This window comes from Prenolepis imparis, unplaced genomic scaffold (genome assembly GCF_030444845.1).
Source record: "Prenolepis imparis isolate NDT839.2.m4 unplaced genomic scaffold, iyPreImpa1.0 SCAF_15, whole genome shotgun sequence".
Lineage (NCBI taxonomy): Eukaryota > Metazoa > Arthropoda > Insecta > Hymenoptera > Formicidae > Prenolepis > Prenolepis imparis.
The window spans coordinates 4,109,038-4,131,607 of record NW_028141173.1 but is presented as its reverse complement, the minus strand read 5'-3'; the positions used below and the strand labels follow the sequence as shown (position 1 = coordinate 4,131,607).

At 33.1% G+C, this 22,570-nt stretch overlaps 2 protein-coding genes across 13 annotated transcripts in view; one reads left to right on the top strand and one right to left on the bottom strand.

The window, feature by feature from the left end:
- The window catches only part of LOC145945944 (uncharacterized), a 415,644-nt gene that overhangs the window by 54,939 nt on the left and 338,135 nt on the right, over window positions 1–22,570 (bottom strand). For 2 of the 3 annotated variants that reach the window (XM_083055252.1, XM_083055253.1), the window contains exons 6-9: window positions 17,239–17,503; window positions 17,051–17,092; window positions 6,825–7,036; window positions 6,688–6,729 (exon numbers count right to left, since the gene is read on the bottom strand). In XM_083055252.1, the coding sequence (XP_082911378.1) occupies window positions 6,688–6,729; window positions 6,825–7,036; window positions 17,051–17,086 (290 nt within the window). In that variant the 5' untranslated portion in view covers window positions 17,087–17,092; window positions 17,239–17,503. Of the gene's footprint in view, window positions 1–6,687; window positions 6,730–6,824; window positions 7,037–17,050; window positions 17,093–17,238; window positions 17,504–22,570 lie in introns of those variants that run through there. The other variant, XM_083055254.1, reaches the window with a different exon arrangement.
- LOC145945928 (neural-cadherin) overlaps window positions 1–22,570 on the top strand; it is a 197,915-nt gene that overhangs the window by 33,625 nt on the left and 141,720 nt on the right. For 2 of the 10 annotated variants that reach the window (XM_083055206.1, XM_083055213.1), the window contains exons 2-11: window positions 8,726–10,155; window positions 10,440–10,487; window positions 11,695–11,886; window positions 13,767–14,013; window positions 14,740–14,959; window positions 15,579–15,855; window positions 17,769–18,364; window positions 19,117–19,263; window positions 20,669–20,860; window positions 22,224–22,289. In XM_083055206.1, coding sequence (XP_082911332.1) covers window positions 8,835–10,155; window positions 10,440–10,487; window positions 11,695–11,886; window positions 13,767–14,013; window positions 14,740–14,959; window positions 15,579–15,855; window positions 17,769–18,364; window positions 19,117–19,263; window positions 20,669–20,860; window positions 22,224–22,289 — 3,306 coding nt within the window. In that variant the 5' untranslated portion in view covers window positions 8,726–8,834. Of the gene's footprint in view, window positions 1–8,725; window positions 10,156–10,439; window positions 10,488–10,922; window positions 11,017–11,694; window positions 11,887–13,766; window positions 14,014–14,739; window positions 14,960–15,578; window positions 15,856–17,768; window positions 18,365–19,116; window positions 19,264–20,668; window positions 20,861–22,223; window positions 22,290–22,570 lie in introns of those variants that run through there. The other 8 variants (XM_083055211.1, XM_083055210.1, XM_083055207.1 and 5 more) reach the window with 7 other exon arrangements.

Here is a 22,570-nt window from a genome sequence, read left to right as displayed (position 1 = left end):
TATGCGTTATTACTACTTGTATAGCGTGTATGTGTCAAGATATGGGGACAGTTTCAGCATTACGGTGGAGCGAAATTCTCCTCTTAATTTCGCGCACCTACAATTAGTTTTATCTCTATAGGCAAAACAAAGCTAGAGAAATGAGACGGCATTAAAAACACAGAGAGACAGAGAGAGAGAGAGAGAGAGCAAAATGTGCATTCCGATATGCGACCATATATTTAGGAGATACTTAGAAAACATATAGTTTGCCCGAATTACACGCGGCGTGCACATTTGTAAGTTTAATATTTATGACACTCCTGACAATTTATACATAATCATTCCGAAAACCTTAAGAGTTTAATCATATTTTGTTTTAAACAAAGCAACACACGCGACATTCTGTCGGTTTCTCTAACACGGGTTCTTGTCAATAAATCCCTTCATTTGCAAATATGCCGTATCGGATGTAATTAAATGGCATTACTTGATGTGACTGTTGTTAGATGTAAATGTGAAATTTCCATTTCACTTAGCGTTTAGTTTCACAAACGGAGAGATATTTCGCATTGCTATATGTCTACAACTTACATCTCGTGTAATTATCCCGCTTCAACGACGGTTTAATTATCATTCTCTCTTTTTGATTTTGATGGATGACGAGTCTATTGCGCTTTATACAGAATGGCTATTAATCCTGTTGATTAAAGTCGAGTTATTGGATCTACGCTCTTCTTTGTTACTACGGTAACGCAGTAATCGTGAAGATACATTATACATATAGTCATCAAAGAAACAAACCGTCGTAAAGAAAACAAACTATTCTGATATTTTTACGTATTCAAGTAAAATTGACGTAATTAAAACTTGCGAAATCTCTTCGCATTTTATGTATTCTTTTTTAAATGTGCGTTCTAATTGTTGTAATACATACAACGACAAAAAATCAAAGTTTTCCACTCTAACTAATTTTTTCAGATATATATTCCTAATATATATTCCTAATAACTTATAGTTTATTTTAATAAATAAATGAGAAATATATAAGTAATAAGTATACAAAATGATAAATGTAGCAATAGCTATATGCAAAAAAATATATACATCGCGAAGAGTTTTCATAATACACAATTTTTAAATACATATTTATAAATTTCTTAATAATGTCAGGAGATAACTATTCGAATAACGATGCGAATATGTCCGCATAGAAATTGATAATATAAGTGATAAATTTTACACGACACAATATTTCATAAATAATTAGGTGATATCGGGATAATATATATAATGCAATACTATAATGATTATAGCTATGAGCAAATTGATTTTTATCTCGATTAATATATGTATAATCATTCGAATAAAATATTAAATATATTCGATGTAGATTTCTGTGTCAATAATTTCTAAAAAAAAAAAAAAAAAAATATATATATATATACTCACACACACACACACACACACATATGTATATATATATAGTTGCCTCTTTAGCTCATTCAATAGTCATTCGATTTTATTAATTTTTAATTTGAAGGCACAAATAAATATGATGAATATTTCAGATTATATCAGCGAAAATCGGAGCAAAATAATTAATAATAAATTTTTATTGATGATACACAATGACCGATAATTGAAGAATACAAATTATACCAATAGTATTTCAATTATTAAATGTATTTTTTTTTAAATAAAATAAAAATCAAGATTACTATGCAAATATATTAATGAAGAGCTTATTAAATTAAATTTATCATAAATTTAATAAATAAATAAAAGAATCAACTATTTCTCTTATCAACTATTTCTCTCTCTACAACTTGAAAAAATTTTATCTAACGAAATTAACTGTGCACCTGTCGATTACCCCTTTTTCGTGTGAGAAAAATTCGAGACGTTCTTCCGCCCGACTATCTCCGACAGGGACAAGACGATGAGGTCTCTTATGCGGGTGCATTACACTCGCAAGTGCATCGCCGATCTCGCAAGGTCATGGCACCGGAATAAGCCGCGTTATTTTTTTTCAGGGATGCGCCCGCGCGATGTATCGTTTTTCGTGCTCACTCGAAAGCCCGGTCGTGCCAGCTGAAGGCAGTCACTTAATATGTTTCGAGGAGGGATTAGGTATCGTGTTTCGTCGGACTTAACCGTATAATGTAGGCTTGCCAGACTTGGCAGAGCATCTGCTTCCAAGCCCTCGACTCGTGTCCCTCCGGAGGGACTCGAGGTCTCGACTTCTCGAGGCTGCTGGGGAGATGACTCGGAGATTGGAAACACCGAGAGAGAGAGATCGAGAGAGTGCTGTTATGTACGAGCATATAAACGGGTTGTGAATGTATGCGAGTATAGACTGTGACTGAAAGAGACAGGGATGACATATAGTCATGGGTGAATTCAATACGTATCGCTGCCGCTAACGCGATTCAGTTGTCAAGGAGTTATTGAAAACGTTGAAATAGGTATCGAATAAGGTTATTTGATATTAAAATGTGGTATGGATATAATTATATATGCGGTTATTAAATTGTAATAAATTCAGATACTGTTCATATAAGCTCGCACAGCTGATTTTCGGACTTTTGTTCAGGAAACATCCTGAAGAAGAGTATATATTATATGAAATATTATTATTATATACATATGTAATAATATATTTAATATATAATTAAATTATTATATATTATTATATTATATTATTAATATAAATATATATAAAATATATTATTATATTATTATCATAATCATAGAATATAATAAATGGTCCCATAAAATTTTTTGCGCGCTTGTAACAAGCAGCGTTTCAAATTCGAATCAGTCTCCTTGATATATGTGTTGTGGGGTATCAAGAGAGATATATTCGCTGAAATTATATAGGTACTATATATTCGAGAAATTGCAAATTCTTATGTGGAATCTATACGTTGTTAGAAACAGTGTTGTGCGCGGTATACTGAACTCTTGAAAATACACTGCGGTATTGTCCTGTTATGAATATGCGGTTCGCGCACAAAGATAGTCTTCCTAGTTCCTGTGCGCGAAGGGACACATGCGAACTTATTATCGTTGCGTGCAACGAGAAATTCGTATGCTATTAACGCAACAGTTGGTAGAATGGCGGACGAATGCTTTTGGAAGTATGTTACGGCGCATCTGTTTCTAACTACGTCGAGAAATAAAAACTACATAAAGAAAAAAAAAATAAGTACGTAGAAATATGCAAAGAACAGTATGCAAAGTTGAGCACTGTGCGTAAATGTACATATGTACGCACATACTTCTTATTCGCATTTTGTGCAATTGAAATAACTATATTGCGCAAAAAGTTGAAATTAAATTACGTAGCTGAAAAAAAATATATTTTTTTAATATTCTGAAAATTTGCATATTTGCATATTTTGATTCTTTTACATCTGTGTAATTCATTCGCTTTTAAGAGGTGATTTTTATTGCGAATTTAAACTTTTGATCGTATTAATGTCTCATATTTTCTCTTATTTGAATATCTTGCAAATGTTTAAAAAATAATTCTATATCTTATTTTTTTCCCGCTTATGCTTGACTAATCATAATAATAATTTTCAAATTATTATTATTTCAAATTATCAGTTAATAAGACTTTGAATTAAAGTTCGTGTTGTAATTAGTATTATTCTATATATGAATATTTTTATCTTCTAATATAATAATCTATTATAAATATTCCAATTTCTAATTTTATAATATTGTATATAAAATTATTATAATATTATAACATTAAATAATTTTATAATATTATAAAACTATTATATAATATTATAAAATTTTATTTCCTTTGCTAATATAAAAATATCTGATAATATTAAAAAACATGCGCGTTTCTTCCGACATATTCCATAATTCTGTCAAGGATAAATCTTACTTATTTTATATAATATTACATATAGAAGCAGAGATATAGTTTAATATCGCGGGTCGTGTTTCAAGCGCGCTACATCACAAAGACATTTATGTTCGCATATTTCTTTTTTTCGGGCGGCCGTCAGAGCAGTTTCGAACTTAAACGAGCCGCGGCTGACCTCACATCCGGTTCTCTCGGGGCGTGAATAGAATCAAATGGAACGGAGGGTTACTAAATGACAATGGTCAACTCGTACGCGCCGGTTCTTATTTCCGGTACAGCGATGCGGACATTGTTCATCGCATCCTGCGTAGCGTATGACAACTAAAGACGCGTCGCTTGTCGTATTCTTTTTTCCTTTTGCATCTCAATTACTTTAGACAACGATACTTTCTTGCTGCGTATTTCGTTAAAATAATATATTCTAAAAAATTTAATAAAATTATATTTATATTAAGTTTATAATGTAATTAAAATTACATTATATTAAAATTATTAATAAATTTATCATTGTGTTATTTATTTTAAATGTTTTATGCTACGTAAATATTTATATATTAAAAAATATATATGTATATGTATAACTGTGCTCTGAACGTCTTACGTTTAATTTATCATTTTATATATCAACTCTTTTCAGAATCCAATTTCAGATATACACGTATTACGAGGCAAATGCAAGTTCATAAGGATTGGGATTATCGTTATGTGTGTGTCTAGAGAAAGGTGTTTTCATAAACGTACAATTACCATTAGAATGGTTCAATTTGCACTGTTTTACATTCAGCTTGCGTTTTTATCTTTAAAATTATGATGTTTTCCTCTTCTCGGACTATTATCATAATACCGAAGTTGTATAAACGTTCCATATAAAGCCGATTTCATGCGAGTGATTACAGTACTTTCGCAGTAATTGAATACAAAGTGTATAATTAAAATTAAGTCGAGAAGAGATATACAATTTTATATTAAATTTTACGCAAGAACTTTATAATTTATATCGCGTTGCACATAATAAAAAATGAACTATAAGAATATAATTAGATTATTCAGATTTATATAATCTTGAGATGAGATCTTTCCCACAACTCAATTATAATATAATTGCTTTTATTATCAATCTCAATATTTCTTTTTCTTTCGACAAAATAAAAATATTATTAATATTATTATTAAATCTGTAGACATCTGGAACAAATTTTAACTTCAGTCGGTGCTTGTATTTTCTCAAATGTTTCTCTTTAAATTTTAAAAGAGACGAGAGAACGACAAAAAAAGGCGAAGCATCCAATATACCTCACAGGAAATGATTGTTCAATATTATAGTCATGTATAGGGTGTGTTCGATGGAAAATAAAATTAAGGTTAATTTGTGCCGCGTTGCTTCCAATACGTAACACGGGCTATTGCGCGGGGCACAACATACATACACACGTTTAATAATGCTACATGAAGGCTTTCTCACGTTGCGGCCGACGCGCGTGTAATTGCCGCGAATAAATACCGTCACGGCTATATAGAGTCGCGTAGCGCGAATTGTTCACGGCTAATGAATTTACGGCTCTCGGCCGTTCAAATTCCAAACGGAACGATTGAAAGTACATACAAAATGCACACCGGAAATGCTCAAACGCGAACATTAGCCATCACGGTCTCATTATGACTATATACCGTCAATCCGTCTGTTTCGATAAATTCGTAGCATATCTGTCACGCATACAAAATGTTACGAGCGTGATGCATATCCTTCTATCACATTACACAAAAGATTTATGCACTAATTTCCTGCGATCCATGGATGTTTTACGGTATTTTTCCGATTAGTGTTAAGTGTAGGGATATGTTGTAAAATTATTTATATGTAATTTAAATATTATTCATTTACTTATAAGTGAAAAGATTTCTTTATATAAGTCAATGTTTATAGCAGATAATCGTAGACTCTTCGTAAATAAATTTTTTTTCAAAAAAAGTTTATACTTTTTATTAGGAGCGAATCTTTATGAAGATTCGACATTTTCCTTTCTAAAAAAGGCATGTTAAGTCAATTCTCACAAGTATTGTTGCCTCTTCTCCGCGATGCTGATTGGCTGCCTCGATTCGCGTTGTGCGTTATATTCGTAGCATCGAGAGACTGTCATCACGAGGGTTAGCAGTTTGACAGTTTGTTCAAAATAAAATTAAATACAATAATATAATGTTTTAAATAATATTTTATAAAACTTTAAACTCGATTAATATTTTTGAGTTATCAGCTGATTTCTGTCAAAAAATATTAATCGCGCATACAATATATTTACAATATATTACTATTTTAATTTTTTACCATATTATTATTTTAAAATTTAATTAGCAAATTAACGCTTTATTAATATTTTTGACAGAAATCAGCTGATAACTATCAAAAATATTAATTGAGTTTAAAGTATATTATAACATATTATTTAAAACATATTATTTTATTTTATTTTATTTTGAACAAACTGTTAAACTACTAACCCTCGCGATGACAGTCTCTCGATGCTACGAATATAACGCATAATGCGAATCAAAACAGTTAATCAGCATCGGAAAAGATGCAACAATACTTGCAAGAATCGACTTAACGTGCCTTTTTTAGAAAAGGATGTTATAATATTTTTAATTCGATTAATATTTTTGACAATTATCAGAGCTGATTTTTGTCAAAAAATATTAATCGCAGATAAGATATTATAACATATTATTTAAAACATATGTTATTATTTTAATATTTTCAACATATTATATATATCCCTATTACCGCTATAAAAATATTATAAAATAAATAATTTCTCACTCACCGATACGTGCAATAGCGGAGTTGTAGTACACAGCACATTGATCTGAAAACAAAATATTCAAATTATGTATATGCATATGTGTGTGTCGAATATCTGATAAACAATGCAGTTTAGAAAAAATGTTTTATTTTGCATACCTCACAGTTGCCCCGATGTCGCCCGATGCCTCCCCGGGCTTCCTCTCTTGGTCGACCGTCATTGCTTCTTCGAAGCATTCACGACACTCGCGAAAATACGAATAATTACGATTGCCCGACACTTTACACGGCACTTTCGACGCGCGAAACTTTACACGGCACTCCCGACTCCCGACACGACGCGTGAATCGCACTGTGTATTGCAATGCTATCTGTAACAAATAAAATACATACATATTAGAATAATCTTATTATTTTGCATTATAACATACACAATATAAATATGTAAACTAGAATTAACGATAAATATATCCGCGGATCGCAACACATTCGCGCGCGCGACAACAGATTAAGTTGGGTTATGTTGGCAAGAGATTTTGCATCGAATTTTTCGCGAAATATGCGTTTCAAACAATTACGCCTACATATTAACGTTGAAATTATGATATGCGATTGATAAATATTACAATACAAAGGTTAGAAATCGTTTCTAACGATTATGCTTACTAATTAATCACAGCGGGACGCAGCTCCAACTGCCTGATACTCGCGGCGTTTCGGTAATGGCCGAAGCTACAAACATCGGCAACTTCACTCTAATAACGCGCGCGCGATACTATGTACATGACTTAATATTAATAATTTTTATTGATTAATTAAAACTCGAAGGAGATTCGTTCGAAAAGATATATAGCTTTAGAAAGAAAAAATATTAATCGAGAATAAAGTATTGTAACATATTATTTACAACATATTACTATTTTATAACTTTTACTATATTATTATTTTAAAATTTAATTAGCAAATTATAACATATACAATATAAATATAAATAGGTAAGCTAGAATATTTAATTATCAAATTTTATTAATATTTTTAGACAGAAAAATCAGCTGATTAAGAGACATTGAGAGAGAGAGAATGTCTCTTTCTCCGCAATAATATTTTCTCTCTCGTATTCATAGAAATGTTTTCGAGATGTCTTGTGTATTTGAAGCTTGATTATTGTAAAAAATAATTAATTTGTTATATAATTAATTTGTTGTATAATAATTAATTTGGATAATTTGTCAGTGTATCTACCGAGCAATCACAAACGTCTGATTAATGTCTTATATTACTACTGAAAAAAAATTAATTGAAGCTCTACATGACATATATAATTAAAGCGTCAGCTGATTAAAACGTTAATTTACTAATTTTTAAAATAATGTTATAAAAATTAAAATAATATAATATGTATTAAATAATAGGTTATATAATACTTTAAACTCGATTAATATTTTTGACAGTTATCAGCTGATTTCTGTCAAAAAATATTAATCGAGAATAAGATATTATAACATATTATTTACAACATATTACTATTTTAATTTTTTAACATATTATTATTTTAACATTTAATTAGCACATTATCGCTCTAATTAGCTAATTTCTGTGAAAAAAATTAATCGAGTTTAAACAAACTTTATATTATTTTTTTTTAAATATCATTTTTTTTACATAAAATCGAAGAATGGCGCGCGTGTAGCGCGCGTTTGTGTTCTAGTTTATAAAAAAAGTTATAAATAATTGTTTTATAAAAAAATTGATTTTATAAAAATTGTGCAATTGATACCAGCAGACAATATTGCGAATATACACGTCAACAATATCTGTATCAAATTAAAAAATATAATAAAAAGAGAAAATATATATAAATAAAGCAATCATTGAGGAGAGAAATAGTGAAATAATTAATTTATAGAATTTATACAAATAATTAAGTTATATATAAAGTTATTTAGTAATTAAATAATAAAATTAATTAACTCATAATATCCTCATAATAATAATAGCTATTTTTAAGTATATATTATTTTCGTTTCTTTGACTGATAATCTTCTTTATTCTACTTTCAGTTAGCGTCAACACTGATGCTCTAGTAAAGGTACTGGAGTTTTAAGAGAGAAAGAGCGAGAGCGATAGAGAGCAAGAAAGAAAGCGGCAGAACGGGACAAATAAAGCAGGATGTGGCGCGTACGAGTCATCGTCTTCCTACTAGCAGCCACTTCCGTCACCTATGCCAAGGTGGCTGTGCTGCCGCACGATGTTTACCCCGGTTACGAGGTGACGCAGTTCCGGGGCGACGCGAGTCGCCCGTCCAACTTTCGCCTTCTAGAGACCGGCTTCTCCAAGTACTTCACCGTGCTGGGCAACGGTCTGGTGATGACAACGTCGGATCTGACGCCGCTGGTGGACCGTCCGGTCAACCTGATCGTCCTGGAGGAACTGGCTAACGGCACTCAAACCCACGACCTTCACCTCTACGTCATCAATCGCCGGAACATGCTGACCTTCTCGCACGATCGTCTCGGCGAGGGCGAGGTGGCGGAGAACGCGCCTGCCGGCACGCAAATAGACGGATTTCCGGTTCTGCGGGCGCGCGGCAGCTTCCCGGTTCATTACAAAATTCTACCGGACGATAACGGGGAACGTCCGTTCGCCCTTCGCGAGAACGAGTCCAACGAGACCGGCTTCAATCTCACCCTCAAGAGCCAGAAGCAGGGTGTTCGGGTGGTGACGGCGAAACCGCTGGACCGCGAGACTCGCGGTCTCTATACCGTTGTCATACACGCGTCGGATGGTCATTTTCTCAGCACGTCCAAGATCAGCGGCGTCGTCCACGTGCTCGACGAGAACGACAACAGCCCGATCTTCGAGCGCGAGCTTTACGTCTTCAAGATCAGGCCGATTAATCTGGACACGTTGCTCAAAGGTGGTGATGTAACCGCGCTGCCCGGCTGGAAGAGATTCTCCACCGTCGGCAAGGTCACGGCCAAGGACGCTGACGGGGACAGGGTCGCGTACAAACTGGTCACACCTAGCAGTCTGCTGATAGTCGTGCCGCAGACCGGCGAGCTGCTGCTGGCCGGCGAACCGGAAGTCAACCCGGAGCAGGATAATGAATGCGAGCTAATCGTCGAGGCGCATGATCTGCACACGCCGAGTCGCAGCGCCGAGAAACCGGCCAAGGTCATCGTTAGATTCCTCACCACAGAACCGGACGAGACGCCGGAGGTGCACCGGATACAGAAGAGGAGGGTCACCCGGGCGGTGCGACCGACGAAGAAGGTCGACTTTACGGAGGCGGACGGAAATATCGAGGGCAAGATCGCGTTTTATCTCGAGAAGGAGAACGAGAAGGAGACTTATAAGATAAGAGACGAGAATAAGTGGGTTACCGTGGGCGCCAACGGTTCTGTCATGGTCAAGCAGAAGTGGGACTACGAGGAGCTGGGTCCGGAAAAGACTATCGACTTTTGGGTTACTATCACTAACACAGGTACAGGTAATATCACCTTCCTTTCATCAAATTTCTCTATACATTTTATAGATTCCTTTGGCCAGCTTGCTGTTTATATATTTGTTTTGTAAGTATTTAATTTAATTTATTTTTATTTATATCACGTGTTATAAAAGAGATATATTTTATGAATTAGTATTTTAATTTCGCTTTAATTTATATTTTTGATATAATTTGAACGGTATTCGATATATAATATATTTTTCAATAGATTTTGCTGTTTATTGTTTAATTAATTTTGTACTCTTGTCGGTGTTCCACGTGTCAAGAGCCATGCGCGCGATATCCACCCGGCGTGCCGTGCCCATTTTATGATGGTATATAATTTTTTTCTTTAAATCAGTATTGCCTGAAATAATCTCAATCAACTATCACAAAATTCATGGCCCGTTCTCACATATTCACGCTTTTCTCTAATTCATATCCTATCTCTTCATTTAAAGGTTGCGGTATTTCTGACTGAATTAGAGGTGGATAAGAACATTGGCAGCAAATATATAATTCATAGTGATATAGTAGATTATAAATATATACGGCAAAAAATATTTGAACTTGATATTTTTTTATTTGTGTTTTTAATATTTAGATATTTTTTGCATAATTTTTAATTACTTGTTAGGAAACAATAATTTATATAGTTGTGATGTAAAAAAAATTGTAGCTGAAAATTACGCTTTCTTTTAGCCATACGTTGAAAAAACACATTACGTAACTGCAATTTATTGTATGCCACATATTTGTTGCCTTATCTATTTATAATTTCTTATTTCCATGTAAATAGAACTAATAATAATGATGGCTCTCTTTTCTCTTTTCTTGCATCATCGGCTTCCAAAGGATTCCAATGTAAGTAGCAATTCATATCACCCATTTCAATACTAAATAAATAACGTTGAATATCGATACATATCATATTGCTTTTACATTGTATATTTCAATCTTTATCTCTAAAAAACTTCTGTAAAAGCACATTTTCTCGTTTACACGCTTTTAGTAAAATTTTAGAAATTGCAAAATAAATTACTATTTATCGGCGTTGAACGCTATTTGCGGATGAAACTAAAAAATGTATATATTTGCGTAAGAAAACTCTTTGAAAGATATCATTAAAAATCTAATCAACTCTCTATCATTTTCAAAAGCAAGTGTAATTACGTATTAGCATGAAGAAATATGTTGGATTAAATGTCGTGTAATTCAATGTAATTAAATTTCTTTCAATATATTTCTTTATATAAAATTTAATTCAATTCCTTGTCTATGAATAACAAATATATATAATTAACTTTTAAATTATTTTCAAATACATCATATCGAATTAAGTTCGTTTCGAAATCTTTTCTAGTTTTTTAAATTCTATGAAAAAAAATTTTTTTTAATTCCATTAAAAAATCAGATTAAAATAGTGTTACTGTAGTGATAAAAATTCCGCGATACGCAAGTGGCGAACCAGCAATTGCTCTAACACGCTAATAGTGCTCTTACGGCTGCTACGTATATGCGGTAATCGATGTGACGTTATAGATACCGACAATCAGCGTGTCATCATCAACATGAAGGACGTCAACGACGAGCCTCCGTATTTCATTAATCGGCCTCTACCGATGCAAACGGTCGTCCAGTTGAACGCACCGCCGAACACTCACGTGTTTACCCTTCAAGCCAGGGATCCCGACACCGACCATAACATCCATTACTTCATCGTGCGAGATCGAAGTACGTAATAACATGAGCAATCGAGATTCGATATTTCGATCATTAACTCTCTCTCTACCTAGCTCTATCGCTGATGATGTAATAAGTAACGGGAGATTAATCTAATCGATGTCAAAGCGCGAAATGCACATATGCGGGATACTTAACCCTCCCAAAGACTTTATAATTTTATACGATTTTTATGTTCCGTTTAAGAAAAAATATTTTTAAAAATTATTTGTGTGATGTGTTGCATTCGAAAAGCTCGATCGAGGAAATAATTTTCGATATATCTCAGAAAAATTCAATATATCTGTGTCATAACGAATAATTAATTTTTTTTCTCGGCAATTGTTTAAGAAACAAATAGAATTAAATCATTTTTATAGGGAGTTTCTCTTGTATATTCTGTTTTCATATTTGCATCCGTCAAAGTAAAGCTATCGTACGGCAACATTTTATTATTTGATGCTATTTGTATTACAAACGTGCATCGCATTAGTACTCATATTTTTATAAAACTCTAATTTGTCATAATAACACACGAGAAGAAAATTCAATACATTTCTGTCATAATGAGTAATTGATTTTTTTTCTCTCGGCAATTGTTTAAGAATATGGAATTAAAATAATTTTTATAGCGAGTTTCTCTTGTATATTCTGTTTTCATATTCGCATCCGTCAAAATAAAGCTATGGCTAGATTTTATAATTTGATGTTATTTGTATTATTATCAACGTACATTGCATTAGTACTGTATTTGAAAATTTTATAAAACTCTAATTTGTCATAATAATTCAGTCTAATTAATCAAAATAATTTTCGAATAAATTTTAGAGCAATTTTTTCTTCAAAAAAAAAAAAAAAAAAAAAAAAAAAAAAAAAAAAAAAAAAAAAAAAACGAAATTACATATCTTGAAAATTAATTGATTATGATTGTATTAATAATTTCTCTATATCTTTTTTTATATAATTCTTTAATCCTATAAAGAAATTAAATTTCACATCATATCTGTGCTGACCAATACTGAAAATTATTAGCAAACAAACAGACTAACTGTCTTATTTTGTTTAGGTAAAACGTCAAAGAGTTTGAATGTTGAATTTTTAATTATATGGAAAAATGTGTTCCGCCAATCGAACAATAGCGTTTCATTTATTACACGAGAAATATGTGGGTGGGTTTAATATATGAGCGTCACGTATGTATGTATGTATATAGAAACATGCGGAACAATCGCGCGTACGGCCTAATTATTAATCTACAACGCAACGTATCGGTGTAAAATCGCACATCGACGTCATCGAAAATGCGCCCGATGATTACACCGGTGACCCAGTATCATATTTCGCAATTTACAGGATTATATCGTAATGACGCTATTATGCCGAATGCCTTCCCCCAACAATGATCGCATTTCGATATGATAAAGAATTTTTGTTGCACAGTATACGATATGAAGTATGCTTATAATTTCACGCCGTGTTATTAATGCGATGCGTAATATATTACACTAACGGATAATAGTAGCTTAAATGTTATCAAATGTTGAACTGAAATCAAATTTATCATTTGTTTCTCCTAAATACTCGATCATTCATTCAGATTTTGGGTAGGAATCAATGTTTGTATACTTTATATATATATATATGTGTAAACTAAGCTATCAGTTCAATCTAATTTTTCAATATAAATATTGAATATTAATTATATAAATATTGAAGAGTAATTTTATTTCTTATATTATTTCATGTTTTAGTAATTTAAATGCGAAAACGCATAATCGCGAATCATCGTGTAATTAATGTCGAGCGCGATCTTCATTGGCGAGATTATCGCGAAGATAACGGCCGCTCTAATCAATTAATTAATTAATTAATTATCTGCTATGCACACGCAGCTGGTGGCCGGTTTGAGGTCGACGAGAGATCGGGGGTGGTACGTACTCGTGGCACTGACCTCTTCCAGCTGGATATGGAGTATGTCCTTTACGTGAAAGCCGAGGATCAGAACGGCCGTATCGACGAGAGGCGTTTCCAGTCGACTCCTGAGGAGAGACTATCGATCGTCGGTGGAAAACGCGCACCGCAGTTCTATATGACGGCATACGAGGCCGAGATACCGGAAAACCAGAAGAAAGACTCCGAGTTAGTTCGCAAGTCAATTCCAATTAATCATTCGACTCTTTCGGATACGAGTATTATATGTATTTCAAGGAAAGGTCTGAAATTCTATCTCGAGACATAATTATAAATAATTTTTCTGGACAATATTTCTGCGATGAATCGCGGTTTTAAATTGTGGTTATATATTGTAGAAAATAAATAGAGAAAAAGGGTTTCCATAATTATGTTGCTTCTAGTATCGTAAATTATATAAGATTTTTAAAATAAATTACTGACAAGTTTTTTTTGAAATTCAAATACAAAATTATTAAAAAATTTAAGATTATTAAATTAATATATATAAATTTCTATATGCCTTCTATTTTTTAAATTAATTATTTGCAAGATTCAAGCGGGTCAATCTTGCGAGTTCATTGGCTTTTACGCGATGATTTTTTCACGTTCCGACTTGCCTACTTTCTTTTATTTGTTCTCTGATATTATTTGTTAGTACAAGACCCCGTTTGCGTTTATCGTAACTGGTCGACTCGAGAGTTGAGTTTACTTTCGAAATTGTTTGTCTTCGAAGGGTTCTCGTTGACTTTTCCAACTTCAATCTGAATTCGACCGAGTTATCTTTGCACGACGTATAATGAAGATTTATTTAGCAGACCTGTTCCTTTATATCGCGTATCTTCTCGCGTGCAATTATTTCTGCGCGTTCGCGGGGATGCTCTCGTGCAAATGTCACGTGTTGAAACTTTTCAGCATAATATCCGTGAAAGCCAAGTCGTTTGCCGATCGGGAGATACGTTACACGCTGAAGGCGCAAGGTCAAGGAGCCGCGGGTACATTCAACATTGGGCCGACTTCGGGAATCGTGAAACTTGCGAAAGAACTGGATTTTGAGGATCTACGGCAGCCTCACATTTATTCCTTGATAGTGACAGCGACGGAAGACTCTGGCGGTTTCTCGACATCGGTCGAGGTAAGTGGATTTATGTCTCTCTCGAATCTTGTTATTGTTGTTATCGTGAAAAAAAGTGACATTTCTCTTTCTTCCTTTGTATCTGCGTACTTGTTTCATTTTTCGTCGAGTACAACGAGCTATTTTTTTTTATAATTATATTGAAAAAATTGTGTTTTCATTTAAAAAATTTCCCACTTATTTTTAGAATTAATTATTAATTTTATAAAATTTGTTTAATAAAATAAAATGTTCTCTTTTTTATGATAATCGCAAGATATCAATTATATGCAATGCAGAGAAGAGATAATAAATTGTATAGTTTGAAATGAATTATGAGAAACTGATTAAAGTATCTTTTTTCTCGTTTATATAGTTGTATCATTCAAATTAAAATAAGAATTTTTCAACTCTTCTGTCCTATGATATTTACGTGCTGTTTTATTTTATTAATTACCTATAAAATATAATTCGAATCTATTGTGCTTTTCCATTTTTCACAATTAGTTCTGTAAATTTTTAAAACTTTGTTTAAAAAAAAAAGAAGTGACAGAAAATAGCTATATTTAAATGTCTCGAACAATGCGTTTCGTTCATATTATCTAATCACGTTTAATGTTTTATTGTTCAATTTTTTTAGCTAACAATTCGAGTGTCCGATGTGAACGATAATGCACCCAAATTCGAATTGCCGGATTATCAAGCTCACAATGTCGACGAGGATATTCCGCTGGGGACGAATATACTGAAAGTCAAAGCGACCGATGCTGATTCGGGAGCAAACGCGGAAATAGAATATTTAGTGTCCGACGATCACTTCAGCGTGGACTCCAATGGCATTATCGTTAATAATAAGCAGCTGGATGCGGACAACAATAATGCTTATTACGAATTCATCGTCACTGCTAAAGATAAGGGTAAGTAACGAAGAGATAATAAATAAATTACGCGACTTGAATTAATAAAAATATATGCAAATTTTTTGTGTGTACGAAAAAGCATGTATTATTCTAGCTACTTGTAATTAATCAAATCCGGTTTATAACTCGTTTGTTTTCAATCGAACATCGATTGTCCACTTTTGCCGACGTTTCTCGATATCCGTTTCGCTGGGAAAAAAAAATGTCGAAAGTTTCCTAAATGTGACTCGGAGATTTGGCCACGTAGAAAACGCGAAGAGGGATGCCTCCTTATATGTTCTGTCAGGAAGCCGAGGATCAGCTCCGGGCGGCTAAATCTCGGATTTGGTTTCCAAACGAGCTCCAAATCCTCGTCTTGCGTGTTGCGGGGCGGATATCAGGCTCGCATTTGCGTAGCGACTCGAATTTAAATTATTTGCATATATACGGCGTGAATGCGGGACGATTTCCAAAACAAGTCGCGGCTTAATTAGAAATAAAGCGGCCGAATCGGCATGTGAACGCGTAACACGCGCGCTTTTATTTATTGCGCGTTCATGCGTGCATGTCGAGCTCGCTCGAAATTTGACGTTTGTAGAAAATATCTCGCTTAACACGCATTCCTGTCACATGCATTTCGAAATTCAATAATTTAAATTAATACAGCACGATTCTCATAATGTTTAAATCGATACTGCAATGGACGTGACTTATATTGTGTCAAGCGTGATTTAGAAAGTCACGTGGTTATGTTTTGTATAAAAACCTCGCATTATTATTGTTAATTTTAGAGAGAAAAATATAATTTTTCTAATACTTAATTTAAAAAATTAATTAATTTTTATTAGTACATATTTAATATCTAAATATATATCATTGAGTATATACCTATCATTGAGTTAATAAATTATTTTATGAAAGATTAATTATAAAATAAAAATATATTTTATAGTTTATAAAAATAAAATATTAAATTACAAGTTTAAAGAAATTGAAATGAATTAAAATATTTAAACCGAATAAAGAGAAAATTTGATTGGAAGTATTGAATAAAATTTAAAAAAGTTTTTATATATTAAACCTCGAAGTTTCAAAGTTTAATTTATTAACTTAAAATCTTTGGAAAATAATATTTAAATTAGGATTAAAATATTTTAAAAGTACCTCCATTACCGCTATAGGAATGTTATAAGATAAATAATTTCTCACTCACCGATACGTGCAATAGCGGAGTTGTAGTACACAGCATATTGATCTGAAAACAAAATATTCAAATTATGTATATGTATACATGTTTATAAATATAGGGAAATGCCTACTAATGTACAATAATTTCAAATTAATTAATATGCGCAAATTTTTTTAAGTGAGTATGTTATAAATTATATTTATTTTGCATACCTCTCATAGTTGCTCCGTTGTCGCCCGATGCCTCCCCGAGCTTCCTCCTCCTCTCTTGGTCCTTCGTAGCACTCACGACACTCGCGAAAACACGAATAATAATGATCGCCCGATACTTTATACGGCACTCCCGACACGACGCGTGAATCGCACGCGTATTTCGCGTACATTGCACAATGAAAATACGATACGAAAACTACACACAAAGCAACGATCCGGCACTCGAGAATCTCGCAGCGAAACTCGTGCGCAGCGAGTCAGCTATCTGTAACAAATAAAATACATACATATATTAGAACAATCTTATTATTTTTATAACATACATGACATAAATATGTAAGCTAGAAGATTTTCATTTATAAGATAATTACTTGTAATTGTAAAAAAACTATTTGTTTAAATTATCAAGAATTTTAGAATTATTGAAAATAAAGCCAGAGAACTCTTAATTATTTATAAGTTTTCACGAAATCAGACGCCAGCTTTACACATACTTAATAATATGCGACTAAAAAGTTTTGATCTTTCAGGAGAACCGTCGAAAACCGGGACGGCGACGGTGCGGATATACACGAAGAATAAAAACGACGAGGAACCGAAATTCTCCCAGCAAGTTTACACGCCTAACGTCGACGAGAACGCCGGGCCAAACACCCTGGTGACTACTGTCGTAGCGTCCGATAAGGACGGCGATAACGTGCGATTCCGATTCGTCGGCGGCAACACGACGTCGGGACAGTTCGTGATCGAGGAGATTACGGGGGTGATTCGTCTTCACGGCAAGGAGATCTCCCTGGATCGCGATAAATACGAGCTAAATGTCACCGCCTTGGACGACGGCGCGTGTTGCCCGAACGGGGATCAGACCATCCACACCAGCACTGCGGTAGTCGTCGTTTTTATAACCGACGTCAACGACAACAAGCCGGTGTTCAAAGATTGCGGGATGTATTACCCGAAAGTGGAGGAAGGCGCGCCCAACGGCAGCACCGTCATCAAGGTACAAGCTACTGACGAGGACAAGGGTGTCAACGGCCAAGTCAAGTACTCGATCGTCCAGCAGCCTAATCAAAAGGGCACCAAATTCACGGTTGACGAAGAGACTGGTCAAGTCCTGACCAACAAGGTACATCTATTAATGATCTCTTTTAGATATTCATGTTTTATATTTTATTTTTATATTTTGTATTTTATATTTATTTTATATTTTTTATTATATTTTTAAGAGAGAAAGAGAAAGATGGGAGAAAATAAATACATAGATGAAAGTTGATATCACGCAAATTTATAAGTTTGACTCTTTTGTTTGAAGCTTTCAATAAAGATATAAATGTTGCATCAACTTTATGAAAATGCAAAATTTAAAAGAGATCGGCTTTATAAAAGAATAAAAGAATAACTTTAATACGAATTAAACTCTCGCATATAATGGAGAATATTTAATATTCTTTGAATACATTAACAAGTATCTAACAATCACTAATTTTCGTTTTTACCGTGTTACTTTGCTATCTATCGTGCAGACCAAACGATAAACACGCGAAGCACTTAACACTTTAATTATTACTCGTGTCGCGAATCCATAAAGATCTCTAACAATAAGATATCAACGCTATATGTTCATTTTATGTTAGTTTTTACGTGTTTCTACCAGTTCTCGTTTTTTTAATATCTACTTCGCTACATTATATAATCAATAAAAAAATTGATATACATTTCATTTATTATTAAATATATAGTATATATATATGTTCCATATATTATATTTTATTCTATATTTATTATATATTAGAGATAAAATTTGTATTGTAATTTTTATTATATTAAAGATAATATTTTTTATTTTATTTGTATTCAATAATATAATGTTTTTTTCAGGTTTTCGATCGTGAAGGCGATGATGGGAAATTTGTGTCCGTCACTGTTAAGGCGACGGATCAGGGCGAACCTTCGTTAGAAGGTGTTTGCTCATTTACCGTCGAAATAACGGACGTGAACGACAACCCGCCGCTGTTCGACCGACAGGTGGGTACACTCAACCAGAACTCGAAGGCAAATGTTTAGGGAAGAACCCCATTCGGGATAGAAATTCGCGAGCAGATGTCCGGAAGTAAGATCGTGCGCTGGCGGAACCACCAGCGGTGTTTCTCGATGCATATAACTCAAAAGAGCGATGTAACTTTGGGCTAGTTTCGCTGCTAACTCGATCAAGATACATATTGTCGTTTATCGATTTAATATGTATATACAGGGTGTCTCATTTTAATTCATATAGTCGAATATATTTGAAACTGTGGCTATATATAACGAGAAAATATTTCATACAAAAGTTAAAATATTTCGAGGAAAAGAAAAGTTGATAATTTTGAACTTTAATTTAAATCCTTTTTCAAGATCAACTCAATTTTTTTAGATAAATTAATTTCTCGTAATATTCGACATAAAAAGTTATGAGAGTAGGATGGCCAAAAAGTTAATAGTTTATGAGGTATTTTGTAACTTAAGGTGACATAATTTTATATAAACTATATAAAATATCTCGTTTTTAAAATATCCATTTTTCGACGATCTTACATCAATATTTTTGTTCATAAAATAATGAGAATGAATTGATGTAAAGAAAAAAATACGTAGTTGCTAGTTGCCAATTATTGTATATTTAAAAAAAAATTATGTTGAAATTCAAGATTATCAATTTCTTTTCGTTTTAAAATCAAACAACTTTTGTTTAAAACATTGTTTTCTAAAACATGATATTTTTAAATATATTTAAGCATACTTTTTAAAATGGAACATCCCGTGTATATAGGATTTTGCACGGCAAAACAAGTATAACACAAGTCCATAATTTGTAAAGTCCGTAGCATGATATCATATCTAAAGTGCATCTCATAAATTATAAACTCGGTTCACTTTTCTATTTTAAAATCGTTATGTTACAACATATGTAACGTGTTTTGCGAAGTATTTGTGCCAAACTTTGAGAGCATAATCTCTCGTTTTTAAATTTGAATTTTGTGAATGTTTGAGAAAAGTTTGACTTATGAGTTTAATACATTTAGGAAAATTTAAATTTTTTCTAAAAATTCTATTAAAATAAAATTCTTTGAAAATAAAAATAACGAGATTTTGACGGATTATTTTTCATGCAGTTGCGATCCTGAAACACGAGAGCATATCTTGTAATTTTTAATTTTAAGATAATTACGTTAATTATATAGGATTTATTAATATATAATTATAAATTATTCTATAATTATATATAAATAAATCCTACATAATTACGTAATTACGGTATATTATTTTCGATAATAAATATGATATATCATTTTATCTGGATATAAATATTTCATAAAACATTTGAACACGCGTAAAATCAACACGTCGGGATATTCTAAGAAGACTCAAAAGTTTCGTTTTCGTTTTGCAGAGATATGTAGAAAATGTAAAGCAGGATGCGAGCATCGGAACAAATATATTGAGAGTGTCGGCATCCGACGAGGATGCTGACAATAATGGTGCGATCGTGTACTCGCTGAGTTCGCCCAACAACGAGCAGAATCTGGAGTACTTTGAGATCCAACCAGAATCTGGTTGGATCGTATTAAAGAAGCCCCTAGACGTGAGTATCCCTATAATAATATCGCTAATATCTTACATATCGTCTCTCTTTAGCAGTACAAAACAGCATCGTTTTCCTGGAACACTCCCACTTTTTTCGTGGGCGAGGCTTGCAATTTTTCTTTGCGGCTTTTGTGCCAGCTTCTTTTGCTCTCTTGACGTCTCTTTACGATACACACGATAATTACTAAAAAAAATTGTTATCTCGGTAATTAAAAATTGCAATATTCCGCGCAAGAATAATTCACGTATCATTGATATTTCGTGATTGATTATTCGTGATTATTTATTAATTATTTATGATAAATTATTTAAAATCGCGAGATATAGACTCGTCCTGAATAAGTGCACGCGTGTCCCAGGAGAATGCGTAGGCTATACGTAGTATATACTATATCTATTTATATATATACGTACATATATGATATATCGTATAAATACAAAATTTGAGTGTACACCTTCTGCCGATATATTGTATAAGTTTGCGTTGACTTACGTTATTATATTTAACACGAATCCGTTTTGTTGCTGAGCGGATAAACTTGTACTAATATACGTTTTGGTCGGCAATTATTTCTCTCATCACTAATATGCAACGAAATGAGTTTCCTTTTTACGGCACATGTATAGAACTTTTTAATTCCCATTGATATGCACAATGTGTTCACTATGGTAAATACTTAGCTACTGCCTGATTTCCTCAAACGCTTCATGTACCTGAATCGATCGACCGTTCGGGCTATTTTTGCAACAAAACACTCTCTCTCTGTCTCTCTCATTCTCTCTATTGAGAACATACTCGCGGCGCGAGTACCTTTTAAAAAGATTCCAAACGAAGCTTTGATACCTCTTGTCCAGTTTTTCATTCAATTTTCGTCGAGAATCGGTCGTCGAGTTACGTAAACGAATCGTAAGCGGTCGAAAGAAAAAAAAAAAACAAAAAAACATACGCGTTGTACATGTTTTCTTTTCCGTCCTTCTAGTTCTCTTTTTAAATTAAATTTCCGTTGTTCGTTTTACCGCGATTTCCGATTTTGTACCGCCAATCATGATTTTCGATCGACCCAAACGTGCCGATCGAACACGAAAAAAACGTGTGTACTTTTCAAACTTTTCCCGAAAAGTAAATCAAAGAAAAATGTATAATTAATTTTTTTTTGTACGTGTTACGCGTTGGAGAAAAACGGGAAAGAATGGAAAGGAAAGACGGTGATAAAAAACACGATGATGAGATAAGAGATGTGATGATAAAAAAAAAGAAATGGAAACGTTCGGAGCAAACTAATATGATCTTTAATTAATCAACTAACATTATTAATTGTGAATGTTTTTCAAAAGGGAAGTGATGTTTTTTGAACTTCCAGGAGCAGGTGGGAACGACATTTTTTGAGCCCCACGTACGGTGTACTTCAACCTCTACGCATTTTGTGGTGCATCAGACATAAACAATTTTTGACAATGCTTGCATATTTTATATGAATGATATGTTTTTGATTCCTTTACAGGAACGGATCTCGCTCTCGCTCCTACATCCGTCCTTACCCTGTCTTTCTCCCTCTCTCTATCTATCTCTTTCTCTATCTTTATCTCTCTCTCTCTCTCTCTCTTTTCTTATCTTTAATTTCTTAGTTTTTTTTGTTTGTTTTTTTATATAAAAGTGTATATACTTTTCGTATGTTGCATTTTGTATTTTCCTGTTATGTTGATAATT